Source organism: Ipomoea triloba, chromosome 3 (genome assembly GCF_003576645.1).
Source record: "Ipomoea triloba cultivar NCNSP0323 chromosome 3, ASM357664v1".
NCBI lineage: Eukaryota > Viridiplantae > Streptophyta > Magnoliopsida > Solanales > Convolvulaceae > Ipomoea > Ipomoea triloba.
In genome coordinates, this window is record NC_044918.1 from 30725325 (window position 1) to 30750705 (window position 25381).

Consider the following 25381-nt stretch of genomic DNA (forward strand, 5'->3'; position numbering starts at 1 on the left):
TATATAAAAAAAAAGTATAGTTGATAATCTGGTAATAATTATGGTAGGATAAATAAATATGGTAAGTGATTAAAAATAATTATGGTAGTATTTAATATATATTAATTGAAGTTTAACAATATAAATGTAATTTGTTTGATAAAAATAATAGTACAATATTTGTAATGTAATACACAACTCAATAAGCATAGAACATATATAAATTAAGGATACCAACCTGGATTCACTTTTTTTTTTTGTTATATTTAGAATACATAATTATTTTTATAAAATTTTTTAAAGTGCATAAAAGTTTTATATTAGACACATTTATAAACTTTTATAGGCTTTTTGTTTTTCCTTTTAAGAAAGTCTACAAATTATTATTAAAATTCTAAATTGAACATATATAATATTATTATATTAAAACATATAATTGATAATTTGGGTAATAATTATGGTATGATAAATAATTGCTAAAATAATAATTTCAGAAATGGTAAAATGATGAAATATAATCATGGTATGTAGTGTTTAATATATAATAACAGATATTTAATGGTATAATGTTTATTTTTTCTGATAAAAATGATAGTATAGGGGTGTAAACGCGAGTCGAGCCGAGCTCGAACCTAGGGTGGCTTGAGCTCGAGCTCGTTAAGGAAGGCTCGGCTCGAGTTCGAGCTCGAGCTCGATCGAGCTTGAAAATTGATGCTCGAGCAGCTCGATTGTTCGAGCTCGAGGTCGAGCTCGATCTTCAGCTCGAGTTCGAGCTTGAATTTGAGCTCGAACTCAAGTTCGAGTCCGATTTTGAACTCGAATTTAACCTGTTTGATTTTAAATTCATATTTCAATTAAAAATAAACTATATTATATATATATATATATATATATATATATATATATATATATATCGCTCGCGAGCGGCTCGTCGAGCCACAAGCCTAAGACATTAGAATTCGAGCTCGGCTCGATTATTAAACGAGCCGCTCGAGCTCGGCTCGAACTCGAATTTAACCGAGCTCGAGCCGAGCTTTGACCGAGCGGCTCGGCTCATTTACACCCCTATGATAGTACAATATTTGTAAAATAACATACAACTCAATAAGTATTGGAACACGAACATAAATTAAGGGTACTAACATAGATTCACTCTTATAAATATTTTATATTATTTATATTATATATTTATAAATTTTAGATTAGATAAAATGTTTTATAAATTTTGTAAAAGTTCATAAAAGCTATTATTACAAGCATTTATAGATTTTTTGTTTTTCCTTTTAAAAAGTACAAAATATCATTAAAATTCTATATCCAACATGAGCTTATAACCTTTGATTTACTTCTATTGATACTTACGGAGTATTATTTTTTAATTTTCTTTAAATAAATATCAATTTTTATAGAATTTATACAAATTTATGTATTGCAATTAAGGAAAAAAAATAAATTTAGTTGTCACAAAAATAAAATGTATTATAAATTTAAATACAATATCATTTTTCACTCAACAATATAACTAATTTATGTATTACAATTGAGATCACAAAGTTGTTCTCACTCTATTCTTCTAGCAATAATTTGGAAGAAAGTCAACTTAAGTTTGTTGGGAATCATTCAAAATTAGAAAATTAGGAATCAGATGGTTTTGCTTAGCTTCACACGTGTCATCATTTCCCTCAATTCTTACCAATTTACGTGATAGTTTTGTGGTTGGTGAGGAGAGGGTAGCTACATGATTTACTATATATAGCAACCTTCCTCATTTGGAAAGGACACACCAAACCAAGAATCTCTTCCTCCCCTTTAATTCTCTGTCCCATTGTCTGAGCAAAGTGAGGTTCGCTTGTGCTATAGTTGGTGTAAGCTTAGCGCATCTAGTCTGTGTAACTTGTCGGAAGCGTGCCGGGATCCTTAACTATACCGTTATCGGGCAAATAACGCTTTTAAGGCAGTGTTATTGTAACACGGCACAGACTTCATTTTCTACTTTAGTTGTTATCCTTTTCCTAAAGAGTGTCAGGATTAGTTGACATTGCTTCTATTCTCCAACAGTTAAAAGCGTTATTTGGGCAATAGTCAACCTTTCAGTATGATGACTCCTTCTGTCATACCCGATTTATCCAAAATAACCGCCCTCGATGGGACTAATTATAGGCGGTGGGCACAAAGAATGATGATACTATTCAAACAACTAAAACTAGCCTATGTGCTGTTCTATGATCTACCCCAACCAGTTCCGCTAAGGTTCCCCTTTCAAGAACCAAGAAAAATCAGTCTTGAACCGGATTATACTCCTGGTCAAGAACCGGGTGTAACCCTGGTGTAATTTTCAGATGACAATATGACAGCCAGATGATACCTTCTATCACAAATGAATGACAAATTGTTTAACATCTATGTCAAATAAGACTCGACAAAAGTTATTTGGAAAATGTTGTAAGAAAAGTATGGTGCCAATGATGCTGGAAATCAAAGTGACAGAAACAACAACAACGAAAGGAGTGGAAAAGTTAAGAAACTCAAAGGAGGATGTTTCGTGTGCAGTAAGCATGGACACCGAGCATACCAGTGCTATCATCACAAGGGTAAAATTCATAGAGGTCAATCTGACGGGGCAAGATGAGTATAGCATCCCCTTAATTAGTAGTTATTTTGAGTAACTCTTATTTGCTCTAGTTTCTAAGAGCTCGCATAAAATGAGATATTATTAGTACTGAATACTAGTTGATTTGTGTAAGTTTTAAATGCCTATTAGTGCCTGTCATTTCAATGTGTTGAATGCTGATGACATTGTTGCATATTAATAGACACAATTAATAGTGACGTGCACAAAGATAAGTGAACTGTTTGATGAGATACAGTCGCATAGGTTGAAATATTTGAATTGTGTACTGAGACTGTTTGTCAAACGTGATAAGCATATATCAAAGACTTTTTCACATTGTGTTGGTAGCACGGAGAAGTCATCATTCTTGAATACTCTGTCTAGGAAGGTGGTTTTTAAGTAAACTTCGGTTTCACCACTCGACCTGGGAGTTTTTAAGAAGTAAGGAGTTGGTCATGCAGGCTAGTTGAAGCGCTACTTGACCCTCATCTGAAATGAGATTGGCTTTCACATGCTATCGAAGCTTTGTAATAGGCATTGCTTAAGTTGATTTAAACTACCTTTTTATTAATAAAAGGGTACTATGTGTTCTCTTGAGAAAAAATTTAAATGTGTATTGAGTTGCATTATATCAATGCTATATATGAGTTATGTAGTGAAGGGAAAATTGTGAAGTTGAAATAACGTGACTTTGAATGCCAAAGTTATAGATGTTAAATTTCATCTTGATGAAATTTATGTAGATAAACCTTTCTCGAATAAATGCCAGTTTGAATATAATCTTTGAGTATGAGATCTACTTTTTTCAAGAAAGTATGTGAAATTTATTATCGTGTTGTTCAACTGGAAGCAACATGCAAACAATATTATCTTTGTGGCTTACTGGTAATGAGCATTTGTATATATGATTCAAAATCTTAATTGGGACATCTTGAAGAACTAGGATTCCTTTATAAAGTGAAACCTTAGTGGTTTAAGGTAACCAATTTAGTTGAAACTTACATAGGTCGATCTGCTCAGGAGCCAATGTTGGACACCAAAGATCAATCTGAGTAAGAGATCAAGCACTTTTGAGAAGAATACTTGTAATCGTTGCATTGTGGGGGTAATCAGCTCTTTATGTTTCCTTTTATAAGTCTCTTTACGTAAGTTTGATGGAGTTGGTAAAAGAGAATGTTTCATGTTAAGCATGAAAATCTCTAGGGTATTATTTATGAGTAAATAACGTACTCGTCAAAGTGTACGTAAGTTTGATGGAGTTGGTTAACTTATTTTAATAGTGAAGACTAATTATGAGATTAGTCGTTGAATTGTTGATGGAATGACTTAAATCCCAAGATGTGATGAATTCATTGTGGATCCCACTTGTGTGGTCAAACGAAACCATGGAAAGAATCACAAAGTAGTACACTAATTGGTTGTTCAAATGATTTGTGTACTGGTGAGGTTGGGCTACAGCTCTTAATGAATTTATAACCCTATGAGATGGGTGGTCCTATTGAGATGGACTTAATGAATTCACCGCTTAATAATTGAGAGAGTGAGCATAAAATGTTCTTAAATGATTTCACACCCTAATTTGGGTAGTCTATATTGAGATAGGCTTAAAGAAATTTGTCTAACCGATGGGTTCAATATTCATATCACTCTCGGGAAGAAAGTTACTCAATGTCACTACGTATCAGTTCAAGTTTAAACACTGATATTAAGGTAAGCTCATTTGTATTGCTCAGACATTGTCATTTCTAGCTTTCTACTTTGAATGTGTGATCACAAAATTGTTCTCACTCTATTCTTCTAGCAATAATTTGGAAGAAAGTCAACTTAAGTTTGTTGGGAATCATTCAAAATTAGAAAATTAGGAATCAGATGGTTTTGCTTAGCCTCATACGTGTCATCCTTTCCCTCAATTCTTACATATTTACGTGCTAGTTTTGTGGTTGGTGAGGGGAGGGTAGCTACATGATTTACTATATATAGCAACCTTCCCCATTTGGAAAAGACACACCAAACCAAGAATTTCTTCCTCCCCTTTGATTCTCTGCCCCATTGTCTGAGCAAAGTGAGATTCGCCTGTCCTATAAATGTGTAAGCTTAGCGTAGCTAGTCTGTGTAACCTGTCGAAAGCGTGCCGGGATCCTTAACTACACCGTTACCGAGCAAATAACGACGCTTTTAAGGCAGTGTTATTGTAACACGGCACAGACTTCATTTTCTACTTTAGTTGTTCTCATTTTCCTAAAGAGTGTCAGGATTAGTTGACGTTGCCTCTATTCTCCAGCAAAGTTAGCCTAAATCTCAATTTATTGAAGAAAAGGAATACAATAATGTTTTCAAAAAAAAATTATAAAATGAATATCACGTAATAATTTTTAGTGAAAATGTAAGAATTTTTTATGGGTTAATGAGTATTGTATTTTCACTAAAAAAAATGCTACTTATTTATTGAAAAGTATTAGTGAAAATGTAAGAATTTTTTATGGGTTAATGAGTATTGTATTTTCACTAAAAAAAATGCTACTTATTTATTGAAAAGTATTAGTGGAAATGTACTAGTTTTAACAAAATTGTAATATTTCTTAATTTAATTTATAGAAAATATTACATTTGCGCTAAATATATATATATATATAAAAGTAAACTTTATGCATACAAATAGTAAGCTTTATACATACAAATAACGAACATTATTGATTTACTGAATATTAAATTTTTAAGTAAAGGGGGTGAAAATGTGCCGAATAAGTTCAATAAACTCTACAAATAATGAACCTCATGTCCAACAGAAATGAGCATATAATATACAAGTCTAAATAATCAACCTTGTACATGTTCAAATAATGAATTCTATACACACAATGACACAAATAGGAGTCAATACCTCCAATGATCCTCCGAGTATTAACGATACACCAGCGGTGGTCTCTCGTCTTTTAAACGACCAGTAGACGTCCTCCAAGTTTTAAAAAATTACTATCGATCAGTGCTCCTCCGTTAACTTTTCTATCAAAAGGGCGTTAAGTTAGAGGGAAAACTTGTCAAGTGAAAACATTGAAAATCAGTTCTTAGGTGCTTGGTTGAAGATTATTCAAAAACTGAAGAAGAAAAAAAAAATAATGGCGTCCAAATCTAAGTAGCAGCAACAACAGCTTCACTTTGGATGCATTGTTACCTCTAATAGCCCAGACCACATGATCCCAATGGTTGAAATTGCCAAGCTGCTTGTTCGTTGCCGTGGAGCCGCCATCACCATACCCACCACGTGCACCCCACTCAACACCGCCCGCCTCTGTGCCACCCTCTCTCACACCATCACTTCCCGGGAAAGAGAGGTCACATAGTGATATTATCCATGATATTATGCATATTAAGCTTGTTTCCAGTTCCTCGCTATGAGTTATAATGTTATATTGTTATTATTATTAGTTGTTCAGTTTGTTACTAGTCTAGTGTTGAGTCCTGTGGCTGTCATTGTTTATCTCTCTTTCACCTATTCTCTAGGAGTCACACATTGTATAATAGTAGGACTCTCATGTAATACTGTGTTAGTGTGAAACTGAATACTGTTTGACAGAGTAATCAGGCTAGCAGCACCCGACCCGGAACCATTGGCAAGACCTTGTCCAAGACAGTTGCCGTTCAAACTACCCAAGACACCTCACTCCTCAGCATCAATGCGCAACGGTTCAGCTCCTCAGCATTGATGACCAACGTTTAGCTCCTCAACGTTCAAGCTCCTCAGCATTGACACCCAACATTCAGCTCAAGGCATTAATGCTCAACGGCTTCTCAGCCCTTAGCATTAACGCTCCGTTACTGAGCTGAAGGAGATAAAAAGGCTTACAACACTTGTTGAAAGGGACACTTCTTACTAGACAAAACTACACTCAACTCACCTTGTACACTGGGCACTACGCTCATTATTGTATTGAAATACTTGGCAACATTCAAATAATACTCAAATGATATACCGGTAAACACATTATTACCGTCATTGGTGTTCTCATTGAGAGCCGAGATCATATCTCAGGCAAACTTCACACATCACAAACACTTCTATGGCATCGCCTTCTTCAAGTAGTGTCATGCTCATCAAGTGGCGTTCGCCTCCTGCTCATCAAGCCACACTTTTCACAAATCACAAAACACCCAGCTCATCTCATCACTGTCGATGGTGCAATCCAGATCCAGCTCCCATGGTTCTCATCGAGTGAACAATGGTCATCACGGATCCAGCAGCTCTCATGGTTCTTATCGAGTGAACAATAGTCATCCCGGATCTAGCAGCTCTCACGGTTTTCATCGAGTGAACAATGGTCACCCCTCGGGTGATCTTCGTGGTCAGCTCAATAGTAACCGCGTGGGAGATCACCGCAAGGGTGATCTCCGTAGCCAACTCAACAACAACCATGGGCGCTTCCTCCTCAAGTGCATCTGCCTCCTTCACTTGTACGTTCACCTCTTGTAAGTAGTGGCGCTACCCAGTAAACGCTGCTCCCATCCAAGTAGTGGACTTACAAGCAGTGGCGTTACCCAGTGAACACTGCTCCCATCCAAGCAGTGGACTTACAAGCAGTGGCGTTATCAAGTGAACACTACTCCCATCCAAGCCGTGGACTACCTCAAGTGACGCTGCTTGCTGCTCCTCAAGCAGCGTCACCTCCTCGAGCAGCGCTACTTCTCGAACAGCGCCACCACCTCGAGCAATGTCACCTGCTCGAGCGGCGTCACCACCTCGAGCAGCATCACCTCTTCGAGCGGTGAGTGGTGTCACCTCCTCGAGCAACTTCACCTCCTCAAGCGGCGCTGCTCCTCAAGCAGCGTCACCTCCTCAAGCGGTGAGTAGTGTTACCACCTCGAACAACGTCAACACCTCAAGTGGTGTCACCTCCACGAGCGGCGTCACCTCGTGCCACCTCATCAAGCTGGTGTCACCTCATCAAGTGGCGCTGCTCCTCAAGCAGCGTCACCTCATCAAGCGGGTGTCACCTCATCAAGCTGGTGTCACCTCATCAAGTGGCGCTGCTTCTCAAGCAGTGTCACCTCATCAAGCAGGTGTCACCTCATCAAGCTGGTGTCACCTCATCAAGTGGCGCTGCTCCTCACGCAACGTCACCTCATCAATTGGTGTCACCTCCTCAAGTGGCGCCACCTCCACGAGTAGTGTCACCACCGCGAGCAGCATCACCACCTCGAACAGCGTCACCACCTCGAGCAGTGTCACCTGCTCGAGCGGCGTCACCACCTCGAGCAGAGTCACCACCTCGAGCAGCATCACCTATTCGAGCGGTGAGTGGTGTCACCTCCTCGAGCAACTTCACCTCCTCAAGCGGCGCTGCTTCTCAAGCAGCATCACCTCCTCAAGCGGTGAGTGGCGTCACCTCCCCGAGCAACGTCACCAATAAATATGCCGAGGTCATCACCTCGGCCATTTTGCCGAGGTCCTCACCTCGGCCATGGTCGAGGCCCCGTGCCTCGGCCACTGTGACCAAGGTCCCGCACCTCGGCCACAATGATAACAAATAAAATAACTCTATTCCCTTATGGCCGGCACGAGATCCAATCTCGCTAGCTACCTGACGGGAGAGTGTTTTCCTCGGTCAAGCCAGATGCTTGATTTCAAAAACACCACACTATAGTCCCTTAAGGCTGGCACGAGATCCGATCTCGCTAGCTACCCAACGGGAGAGTGTTTTTCTGAGCCCAGCCAAAGGCTTGGATTCAAAAAACACCACACTCTAATCTCTTAAGGCCGGCACGAGATCTGATCTCGCTAGCTACTTGACGGGAGAGCGGATCTTTGATCGGACCTTTGATCGGTCGAGGTGAGCTCGCACGCAAAAACGTCTTGGATTCAAAAAACACCACACTCTAATCTCTTAAGGCCGACACGAGATCTGATCTCACTAGCTACCTGACGGGAGAGCGGATCTTTGATCGGACTTTCGATCGGTCGAGGTGAGCTCGCACGCAAAAACGTAAAAAAAATAAAATTGAAACTGGGTCGAGGCGTGGCCGACCTCGGCCACACCCAAGGCCGAGGCCGTCCTCGGACACACCCATGGCCGTGGCCGACCTCGGCACCCATGGCCGAGGCCGACCTCGGCCACTCTTCAAAAACCGAGGCCGACCTCGGCCACACCCAAGGCCGAGGCCGACCTCGGCCACTCTTCAAAAAAAAAAAATAATAATAAAATAAGAATTTTTAGACGACACTTAATTACTCCCAAACCACCTCAATCACTCTCGTTGGCTAGGGAGTGGGGGGACTGATGACAGAGTAATCAGGCTAGCAGCACCCGACCCGGAACCATTGGCAAGACCTTGTCCAAGACAGTTGCCGTTCAAACTACTCAAGACACCTCACTCCTCAGCGTCAATGCGCAACGGTTCAGCTCCTCAGCATTGATGACCAACGTTCAAGCTCCTCAGCATTGACACCCAACGTTCAGCTCAAGGCATTAATGTTCAACGGCTTCTCAGCCCTTAGCATTAACGCTCCGTTACTGAGCTGAAGGAGATAAAAAGGCTCACAACACTTGTTGAAAGGGACACTTCTTACTAGACAAAACTACACTCAACTCACCTTGTACACTGGGCACTACGCTCATTATTGTATTGAAATACTTGACAACATTCAAATAATACTCAAATGATATACCCGTAAACACATTATTACCGTCACTGTTCGTTCATCCTCGCTGCCTTGGCTAAGGAATGGGGGTGGATAGGAGGGCGTAAGACAGGAAGGGGTCTTAAGACACAATATGTTATGTGTCTACACAACTATTCATTTGTTCCAAACTTCCAAGTATAAAATTCATATTCTTAAAGCATAAAATTTCATAACATAAGACATAAAAACTCACAACACCAAACACATACACATGCTATATATTTACTTATTTTCAAATATGATTTAGGTTATGTTCTATATATAGCACAAAATTTCACAACACAAGACACATAAAACACACAACATGTTGTGTGTTTACGCAACTACTAATATGTTCCAAGATACATAATTCATACTCTTAAGGCACGTAATTTCATAACCCAAGACACAAAAATTCACAATACAAGATACATACTTATGCTATGAAGCCTGTTTTTCCGTAGATTTTGTTTTTGAAAGTGGAGGATTTTGCGAGTGAAATGTAATGAAGAAGATGACTACTTTGCCTTTTTTTTTTTTTTTTTTTTTAAGAAAAATTTGTAACGGGAATTGGGCGAATAGACAATCATCGTAAACGTCTCGTCAAAATTATATCAACTATCGTTGTAAAACAACGTCGTATAGGATTAGAGTCTACAATGCACTGTGAACTCGAATCATGATATAGGGATTGAACCTATCATTTCCTAACTTATTCTTTGGACTAGACTAACATAGTCCAAACAAGTTTTTAATATTTAATTATTTATTAGACTCGATCATTATGCCCAATCCATTCAATAGCCCAAGTAATCTTTCAAGTTCATTGAGAATTAGGCCAAGAAGATAAAACTCGACAAATTTTACTATGGACCATGATTTGTGTAGCAACGCGGACTGTGAAATAAAATAATATTTATTTTATTTTTTTTACAAAAGAAATTGTTATCATTCCTAGTACGTTATTGTTGTTTTTAGTTTTATTTTCTATATACTAATTTCATTATAGTAATGATGGAGTATCATTTTAATTACACTTCATATCTCTGCTATTTAATTTCATTTTATACACAATAAATTTATTATAATATCATTTTAATTCTACTATAGGTTCATTTGGCAATAAAAATATTTGTATGAACTCTACTACGGAGTAGTTAATTTCACATTATACATACAATATGTTAATTATAACAACACTAAAGTATCATTTTAATTCTACTATAAGTTTATTTGACAATATACATATATGTATAAGATATGATGTTTAATTTCATTTTATACACACAATAATGGCGGCATGCTTGGTTGGATGTGGGAAGAAAGTATAAGCTTTGGACTATTTTACCCTCAACCAACTTTATTAATTACACATGTATATATAGCCAAATCATTATTTCTAAGGGCATATTGGTCTTTATATTCATAATTCCTTACCATTCAAAATCCAACCAAACAATGGAATTTATATTCCCAGTAATTCATTTTCCACCAACCAAACAGTGAAATTTGTTTTCCATGGAAATTGAATTCCATTTCCTTCAAATATTTTTCAGCAAACCAAACGGGTTGTAAGTTCATTATAACATCACCATTCACTAAAATATCGTTTTAATTCTACTATTTACAGTAATGATAGCCATTTCTTTTAATTAAAAGAAACGGTGTTATAGTGAACCAGGGTCTATACAGCTATTTGATAAAACCTACTCAAGCCTAATTGCAGCTCAAGAAAGGAAATTTACTATTTTACCTCTTTAGGTGTCACTTATAAAAAAGAAGAGACAAAGGGAGCATGAGTGCATGACCCTTTTTTCTCTCCCAAACATTCTCATTGGCTTTGCCAGAAATAACTACTTAGCTTCTAGCTCTGCTATCTCTTTTTTCCTTTGCTCCATCTCCTTTATAGCTTGGGGCTTCATTAATGACTTTCAACTGGGGATGACAATTTCAATCCAACCCGTGGATGTCCACCTGAATCCACCTTGCATGGTTGAGTTTTTTTTGGGGTGATGGTGGGTGGTAGGTTAAGGTGGGTTTTAAAAAAGTAAACTTGCGGTGAGTCGTGTTGGATTCGGGTGCTATGTATAAAACTCGCTTAGAACTCCACCCGACCCACCATGTGTATATGTATATATATATAATAGTAAAATGAGTACTAATATGTAGTTTATTATAAAAGTTTTAAGTTTACGTAACTTTTTACTATCTTTATATTTAAACTACTAAGTTTATTTTTAAAAATTAACAATTTAGTTATTATATTTGAATTTTTTTATTATTTTTTGGTTTAGTATAACTATTGAATTTTATGATTTTATTATGTGTAAATAATTTAAATATTATTTTTTGTAAAAAATTAATAAGATGATAAGTGGTAAATACCTATAGAGGGCACACGCATCCGATGGGGTGGGGTGAATTTTGAAAAAATCCACCAATGCGGGTTGCGGTGGGGGTGGATGGAAAAAATATAAGATGGGTCAGGTGATGGATGTTACCCTCCCAGACCACCTCCGACCCATTGCAATCCCTACTTTCAACAAACGCACACATGTATTATGCCATCAAATAGTGTAATTCTTGGCTTAGCTCAACCCAACAAGGCTCATGGTAAAATTGTTCAATTATCCATTCAAGGTTTGAGAAGCTACATGAATCTCAGAACTGCCTGTCCAAAAGCTATACCAAGAAATGTAGCAATTGCGATGCCAAAAATACCAGCAAGAATACCAGGAATAACCATGGAAGTCCACCCTTTGGCAGTGGCCATTCCACAAGCTGTTGTTGGGCCACCTACATTTGCATTTGATGCTATAAGCAATGTTTTCAGGTCGAACCGGAGCAGTTTACCTACTCCAAGTATCAGGGCAAGATGTACAGCAACCTGAACTAAAGCAAATAGGAAGATACTGGGTGCTGTAGTGATCACGCTTCGAATGTTCCCATTTGCACCCACAACAGCAAAAAATACCTGGTGCTCGAGAATAAGAGAGTGAAGTTAAGTTTAGCTGATTCTGTAACCACGTACGAGCAAACATTCTATATGGGGAAGGATTTACCTGCATTAGGATCAAGGCCATGGCTTCACCAGAAGGTGCAAGGTAAGCAAACTGCCTCGGAAACAGGGTTGCTAGAAGAACAACAATGGCTGTAACCATCGGAAGGGTACCGCCTTGGATGTCAAAATACTTTGTTAAAAAGCTTCCCGCTTTGCATATTGCCAAGGATACAGCAAGACCGGTGGCAGTCTGCAGCACAGGTAGCTTGCTCCCAGATTCCGGATCTTCTTTGATCCCAACATCTAAACAAGAGTATCAGACAGCATCAGAGTCATGGCAATTCAATTGTTCCTAACTACCAACTGCCTTGCTATTAGGTCTTTTGAGCAGGAATTGGAGGCCAGAATTGATGTTATATTCTGGGTTCATTCATGAGTAGTTGTTCACCAAATAGGAATGGATCAGAATGCATAAAATCCCATTATGATAGTAACAAAAACCGTTGGAACCAAAAAGTTCTAGCTCTGAGTAATCCAAAGGAATTATAAATGCTAAAAGATGTTTATAATATGAAAGGTTATAATTATTAGAAAAGGTTGAGAAAGAAATTTCCAGATTAACAAGTAAACCAGGTATTAGGTATCCTCTAATACAAAGAACAGATTACGCACCACTTTTCAATTCTGTAGCCTCAGCAGGTTCTTTAGAAGCCAATGCAAACAACGTTGAGAAGTATACTGCACAGATGAGATTATCTGCAGCTAATGCAGCAGTAACAACAGAAGGAGATGTTGCTAGAGCTTCAGATATTGCCACATAATTGACAGCTGGTCAACATTGAAAATTTCCGGCCTCAGCAAATAAAAAGAAACTGTGTAATCTTTGACCACTATATCATTGTTGCAAAAACTTAATCATCCATGATTTCATGAATCTATAAGAGAGGAAGAAAACACATTAAAATTTAAAGCATAAATAGAAGTCAACTCCTTTGATGAAACTAGGATTCCTAGGCTATAGACAACTAGGGATTAGTTCAAGAATTAGCGACTCAAAAGAAATAATCAAGAACGAGGGCAAGAGATGCTGGACAAGTAGAATGTATCACTGCCACTATGTTGTTGATAAATAATGTGATACAAATCATGGAGACAAGGCTCCTATTTAAGTATTTATAGGTTTAGTACATGCCTTTCTTTCCCTAGTTCAATTATGATAAGCTTCCCAAAATCTAGGCAGTTGCCCTAAACTAGATTGCTAGATTTCCCAAAATCTAGGCAGTTGCCCTAAACTAGATTGCTAGATTTCTAATTAGATCTCCTTCTTCCTTAAACTAGATTGCTAGATTTCTAATTAGATCTCCTTCTTCCTCACCAATTAAACTATGAGACCTCCCTCTGCCAGCCTTCCCCGAGAATGGATCACCAAAATCTAGGCAGTTGCCCTAAACTAGATTGCTAGATTTCCCAAAATCTAGGCAGTTGCCCTAAACTAGATTGCTAGATTTCTAATTAGATCTCCTTCTTCCTTAAACTAGATTGCTAGATTTCTAATTAGATCTCCTTCTTCCTCACCAATTAAACTATGAGACCTCCCTCTGCCAGCCTTCCCCGAGAATGGATCACCTCTCCCTTGGGCCAGTTGATTGGCCAACTTCGACGCTACTGCATCCTTAGCCTACCTCCAATGCCCTGGGCCCAGGCCCGGGATATCTTGCCCCAACATTCTTTTATAATTCTATACTCAACTTCTAAAAGGTTTTATTGTTTTGCCCACAAAACATGATAGACATTCATCATCAATCCTATTTTCCTGGTTAAATGATTTGAAATACACTATAGTGAAATATTTCATTCATATGCATAGAACATATGTGCACAACCGACCCAGGGAGGAAACTGTGTAATCTTGGATGGAGAAAACATATCCACAATGATTGTATATATTGGACTTGATGTTGAATTAAAGTTATTGTGTTGCATAAAATGTTTAGAAGTTTAAATAGATTTGCAGGCTCTTGCAAATTACCTCCACCTATATGTCGTCCCATCAGTGCAGCAGCTATCTTCCATGCATCATTTCCCAGGGTCCGCATTGGCACCAACCATAGAGCCACAACAGTTCCAATAGTTGTTGCAACTGTGAACCGACCAGATGAGAATAAGTCTGAGTGAATCTTCAAAACAATTAAACCATAAAAATATTTACCTACTAATAATTTTTAACCAATCTGTTTTGCTAATTTGCTAAGCTTGCATCTACATATGGCATCAAAATGAGATTTTTCCAGGAAGCTGGCCTGGCCTTAATTATGACATTCTCCATGGTGCATTGATTTGCAAAAAAATTGGGTGTTTGTTTGTCATAGAAATATCGCATTACAATGTGAACTAGAAGTCAATCTCTAAGGAAAAGCATTTTACTTTCTAGTTCCTGTAAACTGCACAAGATTGCCACCTGATCCAAGCAAGAAAGCGAAGAGCAATTTCCCGGTGGACTTGATCACCTGACGCATATCTGCCCGATACAGCAGTAATGGAACAGCCAGAGGAAGCAAGAACCCCGTCACAACCTTATACGCTGGCGCTTCACAGGCTATAATCCCCAAGTTACTTGCTGCAAGAGCAACTAGCACACTTACTAATGCACCACTCAATGCACTTCCAATCTTAGTCTTCTCTGACCTTCAATGCAATATCCAAAAAGAACATCATGATGGATAACATAAAAAGTCCAATCTTCCTTTACTGTACACAAATCTGGAAAATCAAATCACTGAGCCTCGAGACAATGTTTATCACAATAGCAACGAATGTCCACAAGTATAGCATCCACCACCTATGGACTAAATTCTTAATATTTGAATATTCATTGCATTGGCAGCAATTGTTTTTATCATCCAAGTAAATACTCTCATGGCGGCTGTGTATACCGGAGTTCCAGTTGAAAATATATCAGTAAAAATTACCAAAATTAACTCACCCTTGAGATTTATGAAATCATAAATAATCACTTTACCATCATTTATTGATCGTACAATACGGATCCAATATCAGTGTTTGACAATAATTTCTACTGTTCTAGTTGACTTGGCCTTTGTACTTGTTTGGATAAATATCAAAAAATGAAAATGAAGCGTATAAAAAAGGAGAGCCGGAAAAGGAAAGGAGATGGGGTGAGTTGGGTTACCAAATACCAAAAGCGCCGACAGAGAAGAGAGCAGTCCACATGCCCCATTGATCTTGCGGAGAGATGATAGGATAGCTCAAACTTGACCTGACGGCTACAGAGCTGCTGAATTGGTTGGGCCTATTCGGAGGCCACATCGGTGCCTTCTCTCTGTGATTATACAATGGCAGTGGCGAATCTTGGGGAAATGGTTTGGCGTTAGTAGAAGAAGTAAGAGTTGGTGAGGCATTTTTGCGACGGGAGTAAGGCAGCGCCGGTCGTGAAAACAACGAATTCGGAAGGAACAGAAGCCTGGACGCCATTGCAGAAAGATATCACCGTGGAAATAGTGAGTGAGACTGATAGATAGGTCAGCTCAATGTTTGGAATCATGGCATACTCAATTGTGATTATTTTATTTTATTTTATTTTTTATAGTAATTCTACCGTGTACTCTCAATTATTCTTATTTTCTACTCTTTACGGCTAGTTTAGTTCGCTGGAAATTATTTGAAGAAAATGGAATTCAAATTTCGTGGAAAACAAATTATTAGGAAAATAGATTCTACTGTTTGGTTGGTGGAAAAGAAATTACTGGGAATATGAATTCCATTGTTTGGTCGCAAATTATATGGTGGACCATGGTCCACAATGCATTGTGTACCGTGGTCATGGCTGATACTGCAGTTGTGTTGAACGGATACTGCAGTTGTGTTGAAAAGATGCTGCGGTTGTGTTGAAAGGAAACTGCAGTTACGCGGAACAGGGGTCGTTCATCCATTCAACACAATTGCAGTATCCATTCAACACAACTGTAGTATCCGTTCAACACAACTGCAGTATCAGTTCAACACAACTGCATTTACAGACGGATGAAATGGCCTCTGTTCCGCGTAATCGCAGTATCCTTTCAACACAAATGCAGTATCCTTTCAACACCACTGCAGTATCAGTTCAACACAACTACAGTATCAGCCATGACCTATGGTCCACGGTATAACAACTGTTGTTTGGTTGGGTTTGGAATGGTAATGAATTATGAATATAAAGACCAATATGCCCTTAGTAATTAATGGTTTGGCTATATATACATGTGTAATTAGTCAATTTTGATGAGGGTAAAATAGTCCAAGGGCTTATACTTTCTTCCCAATCTCTTTGGAAAACAAAAAACTTATCTCAACCAAAGAATTTGTTTTCCATTCTTTTTGGGAAGTCAAATTCTATGAAAACATTTTCCATCCAACCAAACAACATAATTACTCATTTTCCTCAACTTTTTGGAAAATCTTTTCCATGTAATTGATTTTCCATCCAACCAAACATGCCATTATAGTTTCACATGTTTTAATTGTTCAATTTAATAGGGGTTATGATATTTATCTATTCTTTTTATTTTTCATCTAATCAAATTTGAATACAAGTGAAGTAAAATTTTGAGAGTACATGAAGTATTTTGTTTTGTTTTTTTTTTCTTTGAGGAATTTTTGCAAATGTGATTAAGAAAGAGAAAATGAGAGAAGAAAAAAAAAAGAAAAAACAAAACAAAAACAATACTTTTTTTTTTGAGTACTACTGACTCTGTTACAATGTAGTATCTGTTCATAGCTACTTTCTCAACCTATTGAAGCACAACGAGTCAACAGTTGCCTCCACTGAGTCTCGAACTCACTCCCATCATCCATACATACATATACGTCCACGTGTCCAGATCAACGAATTATATGCAATTTTAAAAAAAAACGACGCGGTAGCATTTTCGTAAATAACTGGAACTTTGGTGCACCTAGTTTCACTTACAAGTGCACCTATTTTCGCACATATTTTCACTTACAAGTGCAAGTAATTTACCTTGTTAATATTCATGCACCTATTTTCGCAAATATATACTTTCACTTACAAATGCAAGTAATTTACCTTGTTAATATTCATGTACCTGGGTGCAACCTAAGTGTACCTAGTTATAACATTAGGTGCACCTAGTTATAACATTAAATGCACTTAGTATTGATGCTCAGTGTACAATTTACTTGTACTTGTAATACATTTTACTTGCACGTGCGCACCTATTTTCACTTACAAATGCAAGTAATTTACCTTGTTAACATTTATGCACCTGGGTGCACCTATGTGCATCTAGTTATAACATTACATGTACCTAGTTATAACGTTAGGTGCAACTACATGCTGGATACGTGGCGCACTGCGATTCGTCCGCAGTTCTCTCTTGGGTGGCCCGTACGCACATGAACGCCATCACACACACACACACACACATATATATATATATAGATTTTTATTCTGGTGAGAACAATTCTTTATGTGTGGATGTGAGGACAAATCTAAACCATTGATCTGCAAGATCTGATGGATGAGAAATCAATTAAAATATGAGCGGAGTCATTTTCATAAATATTATAAACTTTTAAAATAAGCGGGGTCATTTTCATAAATATTACAAAATTTTGTTTATTTCAACCGTTAGATCTACTAGATCAATGGTTTGGATTTGTCCTTACGTTCTCACCTGAGACATGGTTCTCACCTGATTAAGGACCTAAAGACTATTGAATGAGGTAAATCATAGAGTAGTATGTATAATTTGAGTTAGTTGACCAATTGAATTATGCATTGGAAAATATCTTAGCTTATGACCCTATTTGGTATCATAGTTAGTTTACTATCCAATTTTAATTTATTTGACCACTATTAGTTGTTGACTTGGTTAAACATTTAATATAAGTGTTTGATGAATTAGTTTTTTGTAACAACATATTGTTCTAAAATGCTAAAATTCAAAGCAGTTTTTTCAATCAGATTTTTAAGAAAGTTATTTTGTAGGTAATCAGCTAACAACTAATTTACTGAATATCTTTCTACAATTAGTTAATGCTTTCAACTAGTTAAACTCGCCAAACCTAATTAGCTAACCTGTATTTCTTATTTTGCATTGGAACATATATCTTATACTCCGTATCTTTTATTACATGCACAATAAAAGATGCAAATGCGTCTTATTTGATAGTACACATTACAAGTTTACAACAACCATTATATTTATACATATCTTTGATTACACAATAATAAAAGATGCAAATGCCTCTTATTTGATAGTACACAGTACAACAACGTACACTATTGAAAACAACACACAACAGAAGGACAACAATGCAAGCTAGGTTGTCGATATATTATATATAGATTTTATTTGCATTATATTTTTGTTTCATAATCAACCCATGCAGCAGTAGTAGTGCAGTATAAATATTGGTTCCTTTGATTTGATCATATATATATATATATATATATATATATATATATATATATATATATTCCCATGCATAATCAGCAATCCTTGTAGCAACCACAAGAATAATAGCTTTTGCCGCAGGATTTCTCACACTTCCAGTAGTAAGGGCCATTGATTTGGGAATCACACCAATTTTTGCAATTACTATTGTAGCAGTTCCCATTCCAAGTTTTTGAGGCAACCCAGCATGTTGCTTTTGCGGTTTCCATCTCTACATTATATTCAACAGTTAAGAAACTAATTATTACCATCTCGATCATTCTGTATGGTAATTGCATGCATGTCTTTAATTTGTCAAGAGTTTTTAAAAATTAAAGGTGATATTATGAACTCTTATCTCTTAAGATTCTTTTATTTGATTATTAAAAATTACTTTAATTTAACATTTTGATTAGGGATTGACCGGAGACAGGGAATCTCCATCCCCACCTAATTTTCCGCAGAGATGGGGATGGAGAATTTTTCTAACACCCCGTCAGGGACAAAGACGAGATCGGGGACGAGAGTATACTCCACGCTCATTGTCATCCCTAGAAAATACACTACTGAGCTTCGTAGGACAACAATGAGGCTGGAAAATGTACTACTGAGGTCGGAAAATGCACTGAGGTTGGGAATTCAAAATAGCCTCTTATTCGGTTAAATAAGAGCCAATAAAGTTAGGGCTCTAAGGGGAACAAAAAAATAATGGTTCATATTATTTTGATTTTAGTAATTTTTATGATTTTCCCTTTTTACCCTCTATTATATTATTTCCTTCCCTTAAATAACCCCATATTCCGTTAGTATAAACTTTAGTAACGAGATATTCTGTTAACTTTTAACTTACCTATTAATTTTTATAAGAAAGGTCTTAGGTTCGAATTTCATTCCAATCAGAGTTGGCATAATTGTTAAACATATACTACGAATATGTTAGATCGAGTATATTATTAAAAAGTGAGTACACACCCTATTACTCTTATTATTTATAAAATTAAATAAATTACTAACTACAACAAAAAAAAAATACATATGCATTTCTTTAATTTAGAATTTGATGTTTACAATGCCTTTAATAAAAAAAATTATTCATTATCAAAATTTTAAAAAGAGATATAATTTCATTAATTATATTGTCTTTATTTGCTACAATAAAAATTATTTATTATCAAAATATTTAAAAAGAAATATAATTTCATTAGTTATATGTCTTTACTTTCTACAATAAAAATTATTCATTATCAAAAAATAAAAAAGAGAAATAATTTCGCTGGTTATATTGTCTTTATTTTCTATAATGCAAAGATTCCTTACCTTCAAATAATATTAATTACTTGGAGAGGATTTGTTGACAAAGAATATATTCAAATAACCCAATAAATTGAAGCAAGAAACTACCTCGTAATATCTTTTGGACTACATCACAGTTATTCGCTTTAAAGGTTAATCGTATTTCTTTATTAATATGATTTAAAATGTATAAATTTTTATTACCAAAAGTAGTATTTATTTATACTATCATTTTTAGACTAAGTATTTAGACTATCGTTTTTACAAAATTTCAAACATTTATTTTAGTGACAATTATAATCAACCTCTCATATATTATCTTGCATTCATATACTTTAAATTACCAATTTAAATAAACAAATTCAACGTTCAATTACATATGCATGAATATCTCATATATAATTAATCTTATATTGATATACTTTGAAGTGCTTATTTAAAAATAAACATTGGGTATTATCCTATTTGGCAACGCGCGTGAAAAAACTAGTGAAAAAATAAATACAATCAGGAACGGTCCTATGCAACCGGAGAATAGTCTGAGTATTTTTATTCTTAAACTTGTCTTTCTTCAAATCGGTTAAAAGATGGATGTAAAAGGTATTAATAAGGGTAAAATGGAAACAAATAAAAAGTATAAAATTAGAAAATTTTAAAACTACACTACGAAAATACAATTAAAATTAGAAAATTTTAAAACAACTAGTTGTGTATAACCTAGATATTCAATTAATTCAAAATACAATTTTTGTATACTAATAAAGCTACATTATTATTATAAATTAAATAATGTGAATTAAGAACCAATTCAACTAATATATATTAGAAAATATGAAAAATCAGTAAAGTGAAAGGATAGGAGTTTGAGAGTACCCACCAAAGGCTGCAATGAGAAGGAAGCAGAAAAGAAGAGGCACAATAATATTGGTTTTGATAAGCTGAGATGTAGCCATATTTCTGATGTATTTCAACTTAATTAGGAGGAGCTGATATGAGCTAGTTAGTTTGCGTATGATAGATTTTCCAAGAAATGAAGTTGTATATATAGCAGGATATGACGCAATCTGTAGCATTCTTGCTGTCTGCCCATTGGTTTAAAAATTCTGAACTGTTCAAACAATTTTAGTCAAACATTTCGAGGGTGAGATAAGGCTCATAACTCATCCTTCGTCACAATGAAAATCACAATGCATTTTTTTTACTTTCCTCTATAGCGTTGACCAAAATTAACAAAAGCTTTTATGCCTTTTTCTCATGACAAAAGTAATCATGAGTATGTGATCTTACCAAGGATTATATCAACCTTGGGTTGTTGGAACTAAAGCTAAGATTGGCTAAAATAGGCTAAGTTGTGGAGTCCGAGGAGGATTATGTTGAGAATATAATATATAAAATATAAATGATAATTTAATTATTAAATTGGAATTTTTAATTGTAGCGGGACATATATTTCAATTTGGTGTTAAAGAAAATGGTAAATTGCATGTTTAATTTAATATTTAAATTATGATTGAATATTGATTTTTGTTTTTAATTATTTGACAAAAACTTGTGTGAGACCGTCTCACCATGAGACAGGTCGAGGCGGGTCGGATCAAGATGCAAATGTAACACTTATATGCACAAATGTCATACTTATATGCTCAAATGTAATACTAATTAGAAATAAAATTTTTGTTACTTATAAGGGTAAATGTAATACTTTTAAGGTAAATACAATACTTTTACATTTGATTTAAAAGTATTATATTTTTCCTCAAAAGTATTATATTTGCCATTATAAGTAAGGGGTACTTGTCAACATTACTTATTATGAAAAATGTATTACTTTTTCTCTTATAAGTAACACAAATTGTATTCTTGATTAGTGTTATATTTGAGCATATAAGTATGACATTTGCACATATAAGTATGACATTTGCATGGTGCTTTGACCCGGCCTGACCCGTCTTACTAATAAATAACATAATTTATTATCAAACTAATAAACATAAACTAATTAATTTAAAACTAATAAGGAAGCATTATATTGTAGTAACCCATTCATCAATAAGGTACTTAGACTATTTGTCTATAATTTCATCAATCTCTTGTTGAGTGTAGGGCAATCTTCCTTGTTTCTCCAAAGCCTACAAAGTTCAAAAGAGATAAATAATAAATAAGCTAGTATTTTTAAAAATTAAAGGGAGAAATATATTTTATTAATTTACTTGCCTTATCTATTCCTTTGTATAGGTGGTTGGAAATAATTTCGACCATGAATTTCATTACATAATAGCCACATTCGGTATTACCTCTTTGTTTAGTACACTACATTTGAATTACAATAAAGTTAATAAATTTTATAAATAAAAAGCAATAAGTTTGTTTTACAAAGTGTATAAATTACTTACCAAACATGTAATCCATTTTGGTGAACGACCTTGTTTCTTTCCACTCAAAATGATTTTTGCGGTGAAACACATATTAATATAAGACATAAAATATATGTAAATACTTGGAATTATTATATTAATAAGAACTATTAATTATTTATAAATTTACATACGTTTCAATTATTTGTTTCATGTCCATACGTGGTCCTTGACCAATTGAATCAAACCAAAAAGTCTCATGTAATTTACGACAAACCGCCATCAACATCCAATGCTCACTACAAATTAATAAGTAATATATTAGTTTTAAGTGAATATAATATATAATAGAAGTATATTATATATAAATACTTATATTTAAAACATAATTAATACTAACTAGAGAACATATAGAGCTGAATACACATCTTCCTGTCCATTTCTCCCTTCTGAAACACAACAAAGTTAGGCTCGAACCCACCAGTTGCCTCCACTAAGGCTTGAACCCACTTCCATCATCCATGTGGGAGTGTAAACCGGGACATCAGGTGCCACTAGACCACAAGGTCTTTGGTATTAATAAAGAACTTATTACCTCATAATTAATTAACATTAAAATTTTAATTAATTTAATTATCATAAATTTCAATATAAAATTCAAAGTAATTAGTATTAAAATTCAAATTTCAACATATAATTTCTAAACTTCAACATATATTAGCATTAATTTCTTAAAATTCAAAATATATCAATAATAATTTCTAAAATGCACAATAACCCTATAAATACATAATATATAAATATATATACCCTAGAATTCGAAATATAAATCCAAAATTTGAAATATAACCTTAAAATTTGAAATATAACCCTAAAATTCGAAATATAACCCTAAAATTTGTAATAGAATTCCAAAGATTGAAATATAGCCCTAAATTTCGAAATATAATAATAAAATTCAAAATTTATAAATAAATAATTTGCAAATAATTCATTTTCCTACGTACCTCCGGCAACGGCAACGGCAGCGGTGGGCGACGACGAGGGTGGCGGCGGACAACAGGACGTCGGCGGTGGGCAGCGACTGTGGCGGACGTGCGACTGAACGTGCTACTGTGAAGAACGGCGAGGAAGACGGTTGTATTTGGTATGAGGAAGACGGCGAGGGTTTTCAACAAAGTAGGGGAGAAGGTTTCCAAATAATTTGGAAAGCTTCTGCTGCAATCCCTTTTTATATGTATAACCTACGACGTCGGTTGTTTTAAACAACCGACACCATAGGGTATTTTTTTTAAAAAAAATAAAATTGATACGACATCGGTTAGGTTCCTTGACGTCGTATTAATATTTTTTTAAAAAATTAAAGAATAATGATACGGCGTCGGTTCGCAGATCGACCCGACGTCGTATACGGCGTTGGTTCGATCTGCGAACCGACATCGTATCGATCAATTTGTATTTTTTTTTTAATTTTGATACGACGTCGATTCGATTTGTGAACCGACGTCGTATCAATTTATATTTTTTTTTATTTCGATACGACGTCAGTTATGCAATATAAACGACATCATATCACTCGTTAAAAAAATTAATTTCAAATAATTATGTGACATTGGGTTTGTAAAAAATCGACGTTATTTAGGCAACGTTGAAGATGTTTTCTGTAGTAGTGCCCTGTTTGGCAAGCTCCTGATCATGTTCTGACTGATGAGGAGCTAGGGTTGTTTCCTACAATGGAGACTCGCACCACCCCAAAGCATTTAGCATTTATTTATTTTGACGTAATAAAGTTGGTGGTGTGGATGGTTTGGGCATTTACTACTACATTGTTTTACTATTTTCCTTTTTAGTTATATCTGTGTTACCTTATCAAAGTTGTTAGCATGCACGGTTTTAATGTTCCCTGATGTGAAATTAATTTATGAATGTTAAGCACACACTTACAAATTGTTACGCACATGGGTCATCTTTAAAAATTACACACTAGGTTAGGAAACGCACAAAGTACGCTACGTACATGCACTGGAATAGACAACCATAAGAATTGTGTGACACCTTAGTCATTGATCTTGCCAAAATAACGTCTAAGATTAACAACGTTTAAAAAAATGCGGTGGCAATTTGGTCATTTTTCATATGGGTCAAACTTAAGGTGTGTAGGGTTTGTGCTTAAGGTGCGTAGGTCTTGTGCTTAAGGTGCGTCATGTTCCTTCTTTAGGTGCGTGGTTTCTATGCTTAAGGTGCGTCACTGATGTAGTTGAGAACTTAAGGTGCGTATGTTTTGTGCTTAAGATGCGTAGAAGTTGTGTTTAACTAAAGTGCGTGGTTTATGTGCTTAAGGTGCCATGCGTCTATTTTTTAGTTGATAATTTAAGGTGCGTCGGTCTAAAGTTTCAAGTACGTTGTTTTACTTCTTAAGGTGCGTGATTTGTGTGCTTAAGGTGCGTCAGTTGTAAAAACTTAAGTAAGTCGGTCTAAAGCTTTAATTGTGTGGTTTTACTTCTTTAGGTGCATGGTTTTCCTTCTTAAGATGCGTGATTTTAATGCTTAAGGTGCGTCAATTGTTGAAGGAAGGGTGAAAGAAAGTAACACCAGAAAGAGTACAAAATTGAGTATAGAATTGAGTACTAGTTGTTATACGTGTTTTTTTTTTTTTTTGCACTACAAGAAAAATGCACATAGACAACACTAAAAAGACAACAGTTTTTGACAAAAGTGTTGTCTTTTGTGTAAAAGACAACAGTTTTGGACAAAACCGTTGTCTTTGACGCAACACTTTTATTAAAGACAACGGTTTTTACCGAACCGTTGTCTTTAGTGTGTTGTCTTTGTGCATTTTGTAAAAAGACAACAACGCAAAGACAACGATTTTTTAAAATCGTTGTCTATGTGCATTTTTTTAAATAAAAGACAACGGTTCTATGTAACCGTTGTCGTTGAAGTGTTGTTTTTTAGTGCACTTGAATACACAACACTACAAAGACAACTGTTTTTTTAAAACCGTTGTCTTTGCGCGCTTATTTTTTTAAA

General features: G+C 35.5%; 1 protein-coding gene and 1 long non-coding RNA gene across 2 annotated transcripts; both read right to left on the reverse strand.

Moving 5' to 3' along the window:
* Positions 1 to 11807: 11807 nt before the first annotated feature.
* LOC116012422 (uncharacterized membrane protein YjcL-like) lies at positions 11808 to 15795 on the reverse strand. Its single transcript, XM_031251955.1, has 6 exons — positions 15437 to 15795; positions 14705 to 14931; positions 14276 to 14386; positions 12919 to 13074; positions 12308 to 12549; positions 11808 to 12219 (listed from the first exon to the last, which is right to left on the reverse strand). The coding sequence occupies exons 1-6, from the start codon at positions 15736 to 15738 to the stop codon at positions 11896 to 11898; spliced, it is 1362 nt and encodes a 453-aa protein (XP_031107815.1). The 5' UTR covers positions 15739 to 15795; the 3' UTR covers positions 11808 to 11895.
* Positions 15796 to 18453: 2658 nt separating this feature from the next.
* LOC116011793 lies at positions 18454 to 20994 on the reverse strand. Its single transcript, XR_004097095.1, has 2 exons — positions 20875 to 20994; positions 18454 to 18936 (listed from the first exon to the last, which is right to left on the reverse strand). It is a non-coding gene; the product is annotated as an uncharacterized LOC116011793 (long non-coding RNA).
* Positions 20995 to 25381: the final 4387 nt, after the last annotated feature.